The sequence below is a fragment of the Eumetopias jubatus genome, unplaced genomic scaffold (genome assembly GCF_037043125.1).
Source record: "Eumetopias jubatus isolate StellerSeaLion01/CBP00866 unplaced genomic scaffold, mEumJub1_p1.0 scaffold_4, whole genome shotgun sequence".
Classification (NCBI taxonomy): Eukaryota; Metazoa; Chordata; class Mammalia; order Carnivora; family Otariidae; genus Eumetopias; species Eumetopias jubatus.
The window spans coordinates 185073796-185089623 of NW_028274810.1; the positions used below are offsets into that span (position 1 = coordinate 185073796).

Consider the following 15828-nt stretch of genomic DNA (forward strand, 5'->3'; position numbering starts at 1 on the left):
GTACTTACTATCTGGATCACGAATATGAAAATGTCTACAGAAGGCCTCTTCTCTGTTAGCTCTAACCCCACCAATATTCATGATAATCCTCATTTATTTTACATATTTATATAGGCTTTCATCTAAGCCTCAGCAAAGTGTGCACCGGAAGATTGAAACTCCAGCTTGTCTTCCGCCCTCCCCCTCTAGGCCGATGCCCCATTGTAGCCTGACAAGCGGTGTTACAAGTTGCCCCTTCTCTCCGCCCCGTGGCACCTATGGTCCCCTCCCGCACCCCAATGTTCTTGGCGGCGCAGACCACTCAAGGCCGTCCCCATTCTGTATTCCCACACCTCCTGGAACGTTTCCTTGCCGGGCCGTCTTCCTATCGCCTGGGTTTTCAGTTTCTGCATTCAGAGTAAAATGAATGCTGCTTCTCCGTAGGGGCTCTGTACTGATCCAAAGAGGCAAAACATCGGAGTTTGGGGATCTGGGGCCTCTGCAGCACTGCCGACTGCGTGGCCATAGCACACAATGGCATTGTTGACTCCCTTCCTAACTCTGGCCGGAGTGGACTCTGCACACATGTGGGAGTAGCCACTTGGCCCTGGAACCTTAGGGCCACGGGAGGCCAGGGACCCACAGGGACAACACCAGAGCAGCCTTTCTCAGATATGGTGGCTTCTTTGTTTTATCATTTTGAATCTGGCTTTCTTGAGACCCTTTCAATAAGAGATAGGTTTGGTTTAAATACATTCTTTCTTCTTTCTCACCTTTTTTTCCCCCCTTTTTGGGAGCTTGTGCATCCTCTGCCTCTGACGTAGGGTTCATTTTTCATAATGAGACTCTAACTACAATATGTGACATGACAACTTAAAACTATCTCTGTATTTTAACACTCCCTTGCCCTGTGTCAGCCTTTGCTTAGAAAACCAAGAAAACTGAAAACATTTTTTATGCTTCCACAGGTCTTAGTTGAGAGTCTTATTCAAGGCAATGTGAGAAGAATGTTTATGCTGTAAAAAACTGAGTGAAGTGAGAATGTCACCTTGCAAGGCCACTCTGGTGAATGGGGAGGGAAAGAAGAGCCAAATGAATTTCTTGATTTAATTTCTCTGTAGATTCACCGAGGCCCGAAAAGAGGGAGACCAAGTGCCCTATCCCCGGGTGCGATGGCACAGGACATGTGACGGGACTCTATCCCCACCACCGCAGCCTTTCGGGGTGCCCCCACAAAGTGCGGGTTCCCCTGGAAAGTGAGTACAACTTATCCCTAAAACCAGTAGGCTTCTTCTTTTATGCACCACAGCATCATGACCTTATCTTCTTTCTCCTCCAATGTGGAATTCGGAGTGGAAATACAAAGTTTCCTTTCTGTGTCAAGACAATTTCCATCTAGCTGGGTGTTTAAAGTCAGTGTATTAATAGAAAACTTAGGGGTACAATTAGGACAGTAGATCAGGAGACAAGCAACATTGAGAAGAGAATTTGTTACAGTTCCTGAGGGAAGGGGACGTGCCACGCCAGGCAGGGCCACACAGAGTGGCACCAGGTCGTCAGGGGCCAGGGTGGGGGCAGGGGGGAAAATGGTTTCTGCGGGAAGGAGCAGAGTAAACAGGCTGAGGATTGGCTAGTTTGACTTCTTTCAGTAGGCTCCAAAGCTTGGGGGTTGTCTGTTGGTGTCTGATACCTGGCAGGTGGAGAGTGTGAGTCTAATAAAGGAGGCAGTTGGGTGTGGGCTGACAATTGGTTGGTTTACCTTTGAAAGGGCAGTGTCTCCAGGGTTTGCAAGGCCCCAGATGACAAAATATCAGAATGCAGAAAATAAAAGGCATGGTTAATACACCGTGGACTACATAGTCCTTTCTCACCCAGAGTGTGGCTGCCTTAAGCCCAGGAGCAGTCTTAGCTTCAGTGCATCATCTAAATATAAGAAGTGCATTCCAGGGGCTCCTGGGTGGCTCAGTTGGTTAAGCATCTGACTGTTGATCTCAGCTCAGGTCTTGATCTCAAGGTTGTGAGTTCAAGCCATGAGCTGGGCTCCACACTGGGCCTGGAGTCTTCTTAAAAAAAAAAAAAAGTGCACCACATCACCACTGTCCTCCTTACTCCCGGTCTCCCCGTTCCTTGTAGGAACTTGTGTTGCCTGCCATGTCTCCCCAGGGCATCCTGCAGTAGTAGAGGGCCCTGGGCAAGAGCAAACATTGGTTTGCTTTGCCCTGCTGTGAGCTAGGAAACTGGAGGAGAAGGAAAGGGCTGCCTTCTAAGTTTTGAAGAATCAATGTGCTACATCCTCTACTATTTTAACCTACGTATTGAGACACCTTTGGTTCATACAAACCATAGTGGTGTGAATGCCTCAGCATCACCCTTCTCGAAAGCACAGTTTTACAAATCTGTGAGTCTAATCTGTTCAGCACTGTCCCAGTAGATTAGCAGTTCCTCAAAGTGATTACCTGGTTGTTCACTCAACCATGCTCTTTTACCAATAACTGAGTGGCAGTGGGGTGGGTAGTGGGGAGCAATGGACAAGATTCAAAGTAATATCTCTTAGAAAATAAAGAAGACTATATTCAGAAGTTCACACCATGGGGAAAAGATAAAAGGAACTACTTGACAAATAATGTTCTCCATCCATTCTTCCAAGGAAAAGCACATAAATGTAAAAGGAAGGTTATGAGTCTCTCAGTTTAAGTTAAATAGAAATAGCATAGTCTTATTTAAGTCTAGTGTTAACCATGACATGAAGTTTATTAGAGAAATTAAAACTTGAACAAACTTGCTGAATTTAATTTATGAAGTTCTTAAGTGCTCATTAATTTCAACCCAAACATCTATGGGAGGAAGAATGGCAGATTATATAAACAAATTCTTTTGAATGCAACGTTGAGAAGTCAGTTTGTCTGTGTGTTATATATTCATGGTATACTATTCTTTTCTTTTTGTGATATTTTGTGCTTAGTTCTTGCCATGCATGAAAACGTGCTCAAGTGTCCCACCCCGGGATGCACAGGAAGAGGGCATGTGAACAGCAACCGCAACACCCACAGGAGGTAATTGTGATGAAATGCTACACTTTTACCTTACAAAGAGAAGTGAGAGAAACTTTCCACCGAGAAAATAAGCAACTAACAATGTGTCATCAAAATCGCTGGGTCACTATCAAATATGTTACCACTCGATATAGATAAATATTCTCAATGTGTGCCGAGTAAAAAACAAACAAAAAACCCCACAATTTACTTTCCTAGAAATTTTCATTTAGCAGCCAGTTATGCAAACAAAAAAATGTTATATTTGAAGACTAGAGTTATACATTCATATAGTTACACAAATAGAACATGTTCTTTTTTACTCTGGAACTTTACCATAGCCGTTTTGACACTGAAAAGAGTTGCATAGGGTTTATGTTGGATCCCATCCAATAAGCATTAACAAGGTACCAAAAGGGCTTCCATCTACTGTGGTTCTGACTATAAGCCAGGAGGAAGGTAAACATCATTTCATCTCATTGAGATTCATTACATTGAGATTGCTACTCACTTAAAACACATATGTGCATTTATCTACAAATGTATTGTGTGTATGCAAATGTTTTTGGTGGGAATGCCTATTGTTTTATTTGTACTTTATGCTATGTATCTATTATGTGCTCACAAGATACTATGTGACTAATAAGCATATTGCCAGAAAACTTCATGTTCTATACTTTAAACTGATTTAAAATTAAGTCCCTAACATTTTTCTAAATATCTTAAGATAAATCATGGAATTGTCATGCTAACATCTATAGCTGGGCACATTGCAATTGGAGTGGGTGAATTTCTATGGAGTTTCAGAATAATTCCCTTACAAATTTTCTGATTTTAAAAACGAGTTCATTACTCATCACTTCTGAGATGGAAATGTGGGGCAAACGTTGACACGGTAGTTTGCAAAACCTTTCTGGGATCTATTAGCATGAGAAAAGTGCTAAATGAACTATTAATATGACTTAACATTTATTGTGTGCCAAGTATGCTGTGAGGTACATGCCAAAGCAAATTACTTTATCTTTTTAACCCAAATCGTCCCTTTTTATTTTTTTTTTAACAGTCTTTCTGGTTGTCCAATTGCTGCAGCTGAAAAATTGGCAATGTCCCAGGACAAAAATCAGCTTGAGTCTCCCAAAACTGGGCAGTGTCCTGACCAGGTTCACAGGTATGACCCTCCCTTGCGTTCCTAGTAGTCTGTCCGTGCCTCAATGGGTCTGTCTCCCCTCATGTGCCAGTTCACTATGGCCCGACCTTCGTTCGCAACTACGGATTTCTATTTGAGAGGCTGGTCTAGTTAATCATACTCTCACTTAAATGAACTGCTAGACCCTCCAGAAGTTTAACATGAAATTAATCTGTATGTAAAGGTAACATAATGTGGATGAATCTAAAGGAAATAAAGTATATAACATACATTAATCAAAATTCTGTGTCACTAAATGCAACCCATCCCACTAGTTAGGTAAGCTCTCCCGATGATTAACATTTCTGCCTGCAGATAATGCTTTCATAAGTCACTCACACCCACCCAAAATATGTGATGTTATATATTCGTTCCTCTGTTCCAGCTATACATATAATTTAAGACAAAAATTCATTCCATGACTTGATAAGTATTAATGAAATATCTCCTGTTTGCCCCAGGTACTTCACAATCTCCAGCAGTTTGGAAGACCTTACTTACACTTAAATAATAAACCACATGTGATGACACAATGTGAAGTTATACATTTATTTTTTTAAAAGATTTTATTTATTTATCTGACAGAGAGAGACATAGCGAGAGAGGGAATACAAGCGGGGGGAATGGGAGAGGGAGAAACAGGCTTCCTGCGGAGCAGGGAGCCCGATGCAGGGCTCGATCCCAGGACGCTGGGATCATGACCTGAGCCAAAGGCAGACGCTTAACCACCTAGGTGACCCTGAAGTTATACATTTATTAATAATAACATATAGGTAGGAAAAGTGATTTCAGGATTAAAACAGACGACCAGATCTTCACTGTTACTAAAACACTGAAATGCAACATTGTTATTAGGAGTATTTTCAAGACAAGGCTTCCCTTAATATTTGCTCTTATAGATTTAATTAAAAGAGTCAAAATCAGATGAGTGAACATATGTCAAGCAAAGATCATGAATTACTGAATAACTAGCAATTAAAAATCTTAACAAAAAGGTTTTTGGTTAATATGGCCATATCCTCTAGTTTCTCCGTAAGTAGGTAATCTATCAAATATAGAAATGGCACTTAGTTTTATTTTGTTAATTTCTTAAAAATAAATTTGTTTTAGACTAGAATGCTGGTGTATTAGGGGTATAAACCAAGTTACATATCTAATAATAAGATCAACTAATTATTTAATATTTTTATGTAGCAGTTAAAATGTTTTTTACATAATCCAAGAAATATCATTGAAATTTTGACATTCTGATGATTCAGGCATGTTTTGGTGGAAAACAAAAGAAAAACATATATGTTCTTTTGATATTGCTAAATCCCCAAAAGTGTATTGTTTATGTTCATTTACCATTAGACTATGTTTGTGTTTTTCTTGGCTGGAATTGGTGCTACACAAATATGATGCCCTTGTTTAATCCAAATACACTAGTTGTAAGAGAATGTTTAACTCACAGCTTGGATTAAGGTAATTCTATTGAAAAAAAATGTGATAGCTATTACAATACAGAATTTTGATTCATATTGAAATAACAATTTAACAGATAAAATATTGAAGTATTATTTACATCAACAAAACACTCAGACAAAAGAGAAAAAAGGTGAAAAGCCTAAGAAATTCACAATTCAGAAGTCAAGTTTCTGGTGCCTGTGCTGCCCCTGTTAGGTGTCAGGCTCCTGTCAGCTCTGCTGAAGGAGTGGGGCTCAGCATTGCTTCTTCTGAACTGACTACAATGCCATTTCTCCACCAGCTACAAACGTGACTGACTTTTTACCACCAGTCAAATTATCAGTCCTAATAAGCAGAATATGCACACCTTGTCAGTGCCCTAATGATAGTTACATGGCACTTTTCTCTGTGGAGCTCAAAGTGCTAACAGACATTAAATACTTGCTGCTCATTGCATCTGCATAAGACAAATGCAAAATTGCACATTCCTCTTTTACCCATGGGAGACTCGGACCCACAACATGCAGCCTCTCCATAACGATCCAGAGCCCTTGGTGCCTCCCATCTTTCACTCCCAGCACAGAGCACTCTATTTTTATCATACTGTGACCACAGCTCTTTTTCATAGTACACTATCTCTGTGGGTACCGATAGGCATGACACGTTGGATCTGCTTTAAATTCTGATGCTAATATGCTCACCATAGTTCTTTTGAACTCTCCCCTCTTTCTTCAGGACAAGCTTGGTGAAACAAATTGAATTCAATTTCCGATCACAAGCCATCACCTCTCCCAGAGCCACGGTGTCAAAAGAACAAGAGAAGTTTGGAAAAGTACCATTCGATTATGCCAGTTTCGATGCCCAGGTTTTTGGTAAACGCCCCCTCATACAAACAAGTCAAGGACGAAAAACACCACCATTTCCTGAATGTAAGCCTCAAATTCTAATCCTTATTCCCAAAAATGCATCTTTTCTATGTGTGTTTGGGGCTGGGGGTGTGCTCAAATACAGAATACATTATTTACTGCAGGGAGAAGAGAAAATATATTGTACAGCGAAGTAAAATAAGGAAAACAATGATAAGTTGATCAGTATTCTGATTTTACATGAAGTTACACTGAATATGGTGAATAGTTAATGGATTATTCTCCAAATATCATGCCATTGTTGGATTGAAATACTGTAATTCTAAAGAAATATTTAATTCACATTTAGCTGGGATTGGGATTAATGAAAACTGTAATAGTCATCACAATACAGTAATTTTGATTCATGTTGAAATTATGGAAATTTAACAGGTAAAATATTGAAATACTACTTAAAATAGTATTTAAACCAGCAAAAGCATTCAGACCCAGAGAGAAAAAGTGAAAAGTCCCAGAAAAAACTCACAGTTTAGAAATCAAGATTTTACAATAGGTGCAATATGTGTGACTATGGAGATGTTTATCCACATATTGGAGAATTAATATAGAATCATTTAAAATGTGTTAATACTGTACTGGTAACACATCCATATAGAAGATCATGACTCAAAGATGCTATAATATGCACAACTTGGTGTTTTTACTAACACATTTCTTCAAGTGTTTTAGAGTCCTTGAATAGTCTAATGAAAAGGTAAGAAAGTGAACATTGGGAAAAACCCAGGCATGAATCTTGCATTATGATATCATAAGGAAAGAAGTGAAATAATTCCCCAATTTGGGTCCTCCATAGACTATGGATTCTTCACAACAGGCAAATCCATGGAATCCCTTTGATCTCATACCTCCGGACCTAGACTGAGTGCTCTTAGAAACACATAATATGGGCTTCATTATGTGATGTTGGTCACTTCTTTGAAAGAACTAGAATGTTATATAAAACCTAGCAGTGATAAACATATTTGAAAGGAGTTGGCCCGTTAACAACATGTACATTATACTCCAAAAGATATTTTATCTATTCTTTCTAAAAATAAGGCTCAGCTTACATAACACTGAGAACCTGTTAGATTCGGGGAAAAAATTATATACGCACACATGCACGATGTTTTCTATTATATACACGTAAAATATACACATATGCATACACATATACATATATGTTTAATTCAAGCGAAGTTAGTTAAAAGCATTCTATATACTCATATAATACAGATATTGTTTAAAAATGCAAACGTTCAGTGACATTTTTTACATTTTTATAATTGTAGGAATAACATTTGGTAATGTTTTAAATTACTTCATGAAAAAGAATGATCAAAGTTAGGAATAAAGAATATTTGCAGCAAAATAAATAACTAAATGCTTTTATATTATTCCACTTAAATCTTGGGTGTTTCTCCTGTAACCTTGAGTGATGTTTACAAACACCCAGAGTGAAGAGAAATATGGTTAATTCTCTCTCTCAGTAATACCTTGGTGCCACAACAGAAACATAAAACAGAAACTCAGCCTTGATAACTAAATTGCCTTTCTGCTCACCCTGAGAACATTTTCTCTGTCCTTTACTTATCATGCTGTACCTAAATATGCAAAATGCTAGCTCATTAAAAGACTCTGCCATTTATTTAGTTTCATTTAGTTGGACATTAAGAAGAACTTCTACTAGTGTAAGCACAAAACAAACCTGCATATCAAATAATAAAAATGCAATTCTATGTCTAAATATAAATTGTTACTGTGAAAACAAATATTGAAAGGGTGCATTTTTTTCCTCTACTGGAATAACTGGTCTTCACACATACACAGTTAATAGATGTACAAGCCTTAAGCCTCTGTAGTCCCTGATGGGTTTTGCCAGTGTCATTTTAATCCATAATTTTTGCCATGAATGCTGCCAGTGCACCTGCCCCATAACATTAGTTATAGAGTTTTTACCGTAAGAAGTGAAAATACAAAAAATATTAAGAGAACAGACATTCTTCCCCAGCCATCACATCATTTGATCTGTGAACTTCTGTGAAAACCAATCTGAATAACTTTCATTGAGTGTACCAATAGGTAATGGATCCTGTTTTAATTTATTCTTAACATATTTTAATGTAAGAAGTTATATCTCTAAAACAAATCTATTTAATGACTAAAACACGTACATGCAATTTGCTAATCAAATCTCTCTTCAACAGCAAAGCATTTTTCAAATCCAGGGAAATTTCCTAATCGACTGCCTAGTGCAGGCGCCCACACACAGAGCCCTTGCCGTGCCAGCTCTTATAGCTACGGTCAATGTAGTGAAGACACCCACATAGCAGCAGCTGCTGCCATCCTGAACCTTTCCACCCGCTGCAGGGAAGCTGCAGATATCCTCTCCAACAAACCACAGAGTCTGCATGCCAAGGTAGGCCAGTCCAAGAGCCCGGAGGGTGGGCCAGTGACTGAACCGTGAGAATAAACTGCCTTTCATGTTCCTAACCACATTCACTACCATGCCGCTCCCCACCCCTAAAGCACATCCCTTCCTCGTCTTAGGGAGAGACTCAGAGGAACACGAACAGGGATGAGTTTCGTGGCTTCAAGGAGGAGTGAAGGAGTGTTGTTCTTGAAGGCGGTATACCAAAGGCTGGGGAGAAGAGAGTGATGGAGCCTGGTTGGGGAGATTTATAGACATCAAACCTACCTTTGTGTCGGGGACTTTGGCACACAAGAAAGAGGCTTGCCATTAAAAATCAATCTGAACAATGGAAGCTTTTTGCTGTCTGCAAATCAAAGATGGTAGGAAATGTTTGACTACGCAGTGACTTGTAAAACAGTTGCAGAATTGACTCAGGAGATTTTATTATTGCACACATTACTATTGTATAAGGCAAGATAGTCTCAGGTGCCACGGTGTTCTCAAAGGACACTGAGTAAAACCTGGATACATTAAGTTAACAAGAGATTGGTTCAGGGGGACTTTTGAGAACTCAGGGCATTCAAATCCAAAATCAAATTCTGTGAGGTTCACGAAGATGTCACATTTCTAAGGCCCATGAAATTAGTCACGTTTCTCTAATAAACCTCTCCTCCCTGACTGACAATGAGGAGGAGACACCCATATTTATGATACCTTGACGACAACAACAAACAAAAAGATCCTCAATGTCTCCACTTTTGAGGAGGAGGGGTTTATCAGGCTACAGAGCAGCAGCAATCCTCAGATCTAAAGAGGGAAGGTTAAAGCTGCTCCCGCAGTCCTTTGGAGCCTGGAACTCCCATCTACACAAAGGGCTCAGTGAAAAGAAATTATTTTCCTACCTAGACGGCTGAAGCCAGCTGAAGCCAGCTGAAGCCATCTGAAATAAAGTGCCCAGGCTTATCTGGAGAAGAGATTTTCCCCTTGCTTTAAGTGGGAGATCTCCTGGGTTAAACCCTAACCCTGAAACTCAGGCAATTAGATAGCTCTCTTTTTCCCTGCAAGCGCAGCCCCATCCCTGGTGTGGTCAGCTGCTCACCTGTGCTGTGCCAGGCCTTCAGGAGAGCAGGGAACGCGGTGCCATCGAGCATTTGACAGAAGAATCAGAATTAGCTTCTGGACAAATCTGAGCCAAGTAAACCCCAGGAAGAGTTGGTGGCCAAAAACCACTCAAAAACAATTTTTAAACAAATGAGGTTCTTAAACAAAGAAAAACGCATCCTCTGAAAATTATAAAGAAAGTTCTGAGCTTACCAAATTCAAAGGAATTCAGGTCAGAAATTATTTACATCAGAGAATGATTTAGGGTGTTTTACAGCATTACTTTAGTTCATTTTTATTCATTTTGTTAAAACCTGAATACATTTCTCCTTTTTAAAGGGACATTCTAATGGGCAGCTAGTTGGAGTAATACTAAAATATCTTCCTTCTTAGGCTTTGTTTTTTAAAGGCTGTCCTTTGAGAATAAAAGGACCACTATTATAATGAGTAATGCTGCTTAAATTATTTGAGCAAATGATTGTGGAATGCGTGCTTTCCATCTGCACAGGTAGATTTGTTTTGTTTTGTTTTTCAAAATTCTGCCCTTAACCTTTATATTCTCCATGTTCTAGTAGTTGCTGGAGCCAAACAATGAATCAAACAAAGATGACCAAAAACTGAGGGTATTTTCCCTTATCAATATATGTTTTGTTCTTTTCTTGAATACCTTCTGGTCACAAATGTGACTGTTAAGTTGGCACATTCCAAAAATCCTAATAATTGACTTCTGCGTCTATTCTCACACTCCTATTGGGAGCATGCCGTGTGCCAGAGTTGCTCTATGGAGCAGATACTTCCGCCCAGGGTGACAGGAACTGCCCTGTGGGTCTCAGCCTCCATACAGCCAACCAAGTCTTAACTGCAGAAGCCAAACCATGGACGTGATGAGGAGGATGGAAGAGACAGAGAGTACCAATCGACTCTTAGAAGGAGTTTGTTACATTAGCAGTTTAAAAAGCCATTTTCCTACCAAAATGATCTCATTTGACATAGTGGTGGTTAAAAGAGGATAAATATGGCACCCTACAGTGTCGCTTTGTGCAGAATCCTTCTTCCAGGCTCATATTCTCACACAACTGTAGCAATTTGCAGAATTCTGTTTAGTTGGATCCTATGTTCTAAACATAAAAGAGAACCTCATAAATTCCTAAAACCACAAAAAATAATCATTGTAGCAAAAAGTGAGAAAAAGCCAAAGTAATTATCCCTGAAAAATGGCCTCTGATCAAACAGTGGCCAATGTAGGCCATTTCTATTCAGCGTTTCACTTTACTTTGTGACCTTCACTTAATATAGGATTAGCTATATATAAACGATCTTCCCCTGTTGAATACTAGCCTGATTCTCTATCCACTATGACTTGATTTTTCTTCCATGCTGGTTAGTATGTTTATTTCTGCTAGCCAAAATCCATAGTTTTCTTGAGCTTCTTATTTAGAAAAAAGGATATAGAGATGTACAGATTTTCCCTACTCTTGACTTCTGTAGCTGAGCATAGAAGCATTTTTTGATGTATAGAGAGGTATTCTGGCAGATGGACTCTTAGCTGTACCCACCAAATGGTCTATGAGGTTTGGACTGCCCAAGTCACATGTTAGGTCCTGCCACAGACCCTGCCTTCAAGGAGCTTATGGGCGAAATGGAAAAAAATGGTTGTTCCAGGTAGAGAGCTACATTTTCAGAGGTGACGTTTCTGATGTCCAGGGGAGGCATGGGTGGCTTTGATCAGAATCTGGGTGAGGGCAGATTTCTCATTTTCCTTCTGCCTCCATGCAGTACTTTCTGTGATGGAATGAGCTTCTCTGACATTGCTTAAAGAGCCCAGTAGGAGAACAAATTACAGGTCAGGCTGTCACATGTGGGCACAACCTTTTTAAAATCAAACCAAAGGACATTAACCTTGAAATTGCCTCCATACCCACTTGTTGGGGCTAAAACTGATCTTTCTCGTGCTACCTGCAAGCTCACAACTGACTCTGAGTTTAGTGGGAAATCTAAATTCATGATTTACAAAATCCCTATTCTTAGGGAAAATAATGGGAGCAGAGGCTGTCTGAAGAGAGGCAAGAGAACTCTGAGTTCCTACACAGTCTAAAAACAATGTAAGACAATAAAGATATTCCACAGTGTTCTTCTCCTTCCGAAGTTTCCCAGCCCCACCTGACTGTCTACCCAACACTAAAGCACTTCCTTCATGGACTCTTTCCCAACACCATGTTGAGAAAATCAGTGCTAATATTGCCCACCACTGCCTAGTCGAGTCCATTATATTCTGAAAGTAGATGTGAAAAAGGAATTATTCGTTTGTTAAAATATTATATGTTAAAAAAAAAAGAAGATAGCAGGAAGGGAAAAATGAAGGGGGTGAAATCGGAGGGGGAGGCAAACCATGAGAGACTATGGACTCTGAGAAACAAACTGAGGGTTCTAAGGGGAGGGGGGTGGGGGATGGGCTAGCCTGGTGATGGGTATTAAAGAGGGCACGTACTGAATGGAGAACTGGGTGTTATGCACAAACAATGAACCATGGAACACTACATCAAAAGCTAATGATGTAATGTATGGTGATTAACATAACATAATAAAAAAAAACTAATGATGTAATGAATGTTGACTAACATAATAAAATAAAATTAAAAAAAAATACAATCCAGCACGTACACAACACATCTACACCACCAAAATTACCTGTATGTTGCTTTAAGTATCTGTGAGGAATCAAGTCAGAAGAAAAAATTGGTAATATCAATATTAGTGGGTATCATAATGGGTAAGGGTAATTTGTCTGAAGTATTCAAGTCTCTTGAAACTAGTACTTTCATTGGTTCTAAGATTGGTATATTGTCCTTTGTTTTAATTTGTAATTAATATGAGTTTGTAAAACGTTCATGGGCCACAACCTCAAACACCCCCCTTCGGTCTGACCACCGTTGATGCTGTTATGAGTGCAGCATTCAGTAGAAACAGGCGGCAGGCATAGAATGAGCACCCTGGGTTTGCTGAGTTTGCTGAAGGCTGTCCTCCGGCCCCTGAGAGCACGTGCCAGCACGTGTCGGAGACACTCCCTGTTTCCTTCCTTCCTCCCTCCCACCCTCAGCAGCAGAGGTACAAACATGCACACGGTCTATCTTTATCCTGATCACTTCTGCTTGCCAAGCATTCTGTTGTTTGTTTTGGTGTTTTCCCCACCTGTTTAGACAAAGTGACATATGCACAGTGTGCCTTAAAAGAAAACAAAAAACTGACACTTGCTTGAAATGTTTAAAGTTCAAAGTCTGTTTTGTGCTTGAATAAGGCCTAAGAAACAACATGATAACACGTCACCATCCTCGCTGCCTGATATCAGAAATAGCCTGATGGTTCTTGGGAGGGTTAGAATCTAAAAGCAGCCTTTTTCAGTAACTTTAATGTCGTGTCAGATTATACCATATATTTTGAGTGAAATACTATGAGAGACTTGGGTCGGAGATCACAAGGAACCAACTGATCTGTGTGTATATATTTAATAATTCTCTCTTTACCTCTGCATACGGTAGCATAGGGATGTGTCTTTTGGCATTTGGAAACCCAATCAAATTATTATTATTATTATAAGTTGTCATTTATTGAACACCTACTATGTGCCAGGCACTGTAAATAAGCACTTTGCTTACATTAATTCTTTTTAATCCTTCCAGAAACTGTAAAGAAGGTATCATCCCATTTAGCAGATGAAGAAATAGTAGTATGGGGACATTAAATAATTTTCTCCAACTGGCACAGCTATAACTGTTGGAACTAAAATTTTAACTCATACCTGTCCAACTTCTTATGTTCTTAAAGATTTTACCATCATGTCTTATATAGACTGCTGGCCAACTTAAGAATTTTCACTGACTTTGGTTCCAAGTCTCAAAGATTTTTGGAAAATGGTTATAAATTTAATTTTAATTTCATACCTTATGTCAGACACTGATTTCTCCCCTGAATTCCATCATTCTATTTATATTGAGTAAATTTCACAAGTTTACACTCTGAACTTAACTGTGTTAATACTCAATTACTATTTGGTAAGAATAAGATACTTTAATTTCATTTTTTATTGTTAATACCCTGCCTACTTTGAAAACATATTTCAGATAGCTTTCAATACAGAAAAGATACTCCCCAAACAAAGCACCCTGAAGCAAAAGTGAAAGAACATAAGCCAGAGGATGAAAACCAGAAGCTAATTACAGCAGAAACTTAAGCTGAGGGACACTTAATTTTTGCACTTCCTAGTATCCAAGTCAAAAAGGAAAAGATGGCGGGTGACCCCTCTTGTGTTAATAGAAAACCTGACAAATATAGAAAACAGTGGTGTCTTGTTATATCTATGTTTTGAAAGTTAACACTTTTCACAGTAGACCTTTAAGGCAAAGTTATCTTTCTCTCATTACCATCTTTGAACGTGTAATTTTTAATTGTTAGAACATTATCATGCTGTCATTTGCCTGGAAACTATTGGAGACTGGCCTTAAGACTATCTTTTAAATACAAGTACTATAGTTTCTGTGTTTTCCCGTTTGTTCTTCAGGAAACAAATTTCTACCCTTTTCCCCTGGTTGTAGGCATAATAGGAATGCCAGGTTGTTTCCTGCTTTCCGTAATAGACGTCTTTTCCTTGTTGTAACATAATCCTCGTAATTATGATTTTACTGGTTGCATAATGTGCCATTAAATAGATGTAGCATAATTTCATTAATCATTTCTCTGTTGATGGGCATCTGAATCACTTCTCATTTTATGGTGCACATAAGGATTATATAACAAATAATTATTTCAGCTTTCAGTTGAATAATAATTTATATTTATTAAATTACCTTTCACTAACAATCTCCTCCTCTACATATAACATAAGCTCCTTGAAGGCAGGAACAATATATTTTTCAATTTTCTTTCTCCCAAAATATGGAGCTTGAAAACATTAAGTGCTTTCTCAATAATTTAATTAATAAATACATCATACATGGCATTGGTACCTCAAAATTGGCTGAAAGTGATGGTCCTTGATGTTGGCCCTAACTTGGAAAGTACATGAATAGTATTAGACCTATGTCTACCCTAAAAAAAAAAAAAACCCTTTAAATTTAAATTTAAATGACTAAAATAAGGATCCAGAACAGCGAATGGCACTTTTAGAAATCAGAATGCTAGAAGTCAGCAGTGGGGATCCATGTCAGCTGAATGTTATGCCCTCCTGCTCCTGTGGCCTCTCCCACCACCCCCTCCTTTGTGTGCTGCCATTTGGAATTTCAAGCACAAACAGAAGTGATGTCTATTGATACGGCTCTGAATAAAAAAATCCATGCAGTAAACGTGTGATCCACCCATCTATGGGCAGAAAGGGACCCTTCTCTGGTACTGTGTGTAATTGTTGAATGCATCTGTGCGCTCACTTAAAGCCCATCTGTACCCTGCTGCCCAAACGTGCTTTCTCCCTGTCAAGTCAGGTACTCAGAGCAGCCGGCTGGGGCACGGGATATACAAGAGCGCCTCTTTTAAACATTAGGAGTGATTTTTTTTCCCCCAATCAGCTCGTGATTACTCAAGATGTAGAACATAACAACTCCGAGAATCTCTAATTTTTTTTTGTTTACTATTTGGAATTTTTTTCTGCAAAAACTAAAATATATATTAGTGTTGTCTTGGAATAGTTGATATTTTTTTCAGGGAGATCGAATCTGCACTATTTATGGGTTTTGCACTATAAAACTCTGCAGCCCAGTCACATGGCTTCTTTTTCCT

At 39.0% G+C, this 15828-nt stretch overlaps 1 protein-coding gene across 5 annotated transcripts in view; it reads left to right on the top strand.

Moving 5' to 3' along the window:
• Window positions 1-15828, top strand: part of ST18 (ST18 C2H2C-type zinc finger transcription factor) — a 67155-nt gene that overhangs the window by 11965 nt on the left and 39362 nt on the right. For all 5 annotated transcript variants that reach the window (XM_088023143.1, XM_088023145.1, XM_028119003.2 and 2 more), the window contains 5 exons: window positions 1101-1235; window positions 2942-3032; window positions 4075-4179; window positions 6379-6572; window positions 8756-8967. In XM_088023143.1, coding sequence (XP_087879269.1) covers window positions 1101-1235; window positions 2942-3032; window positions 4075-4179; window positions 6379-6572; window positions 8756-8967 — 737 coding nt within the window. The remainder of the gene's footprint in view (window positions 1-1100; window positions 1236-2941; window positions 3033-4074; window positions 4180-6378; window positions 6573-8755; window positions 8968-15828) is intronic.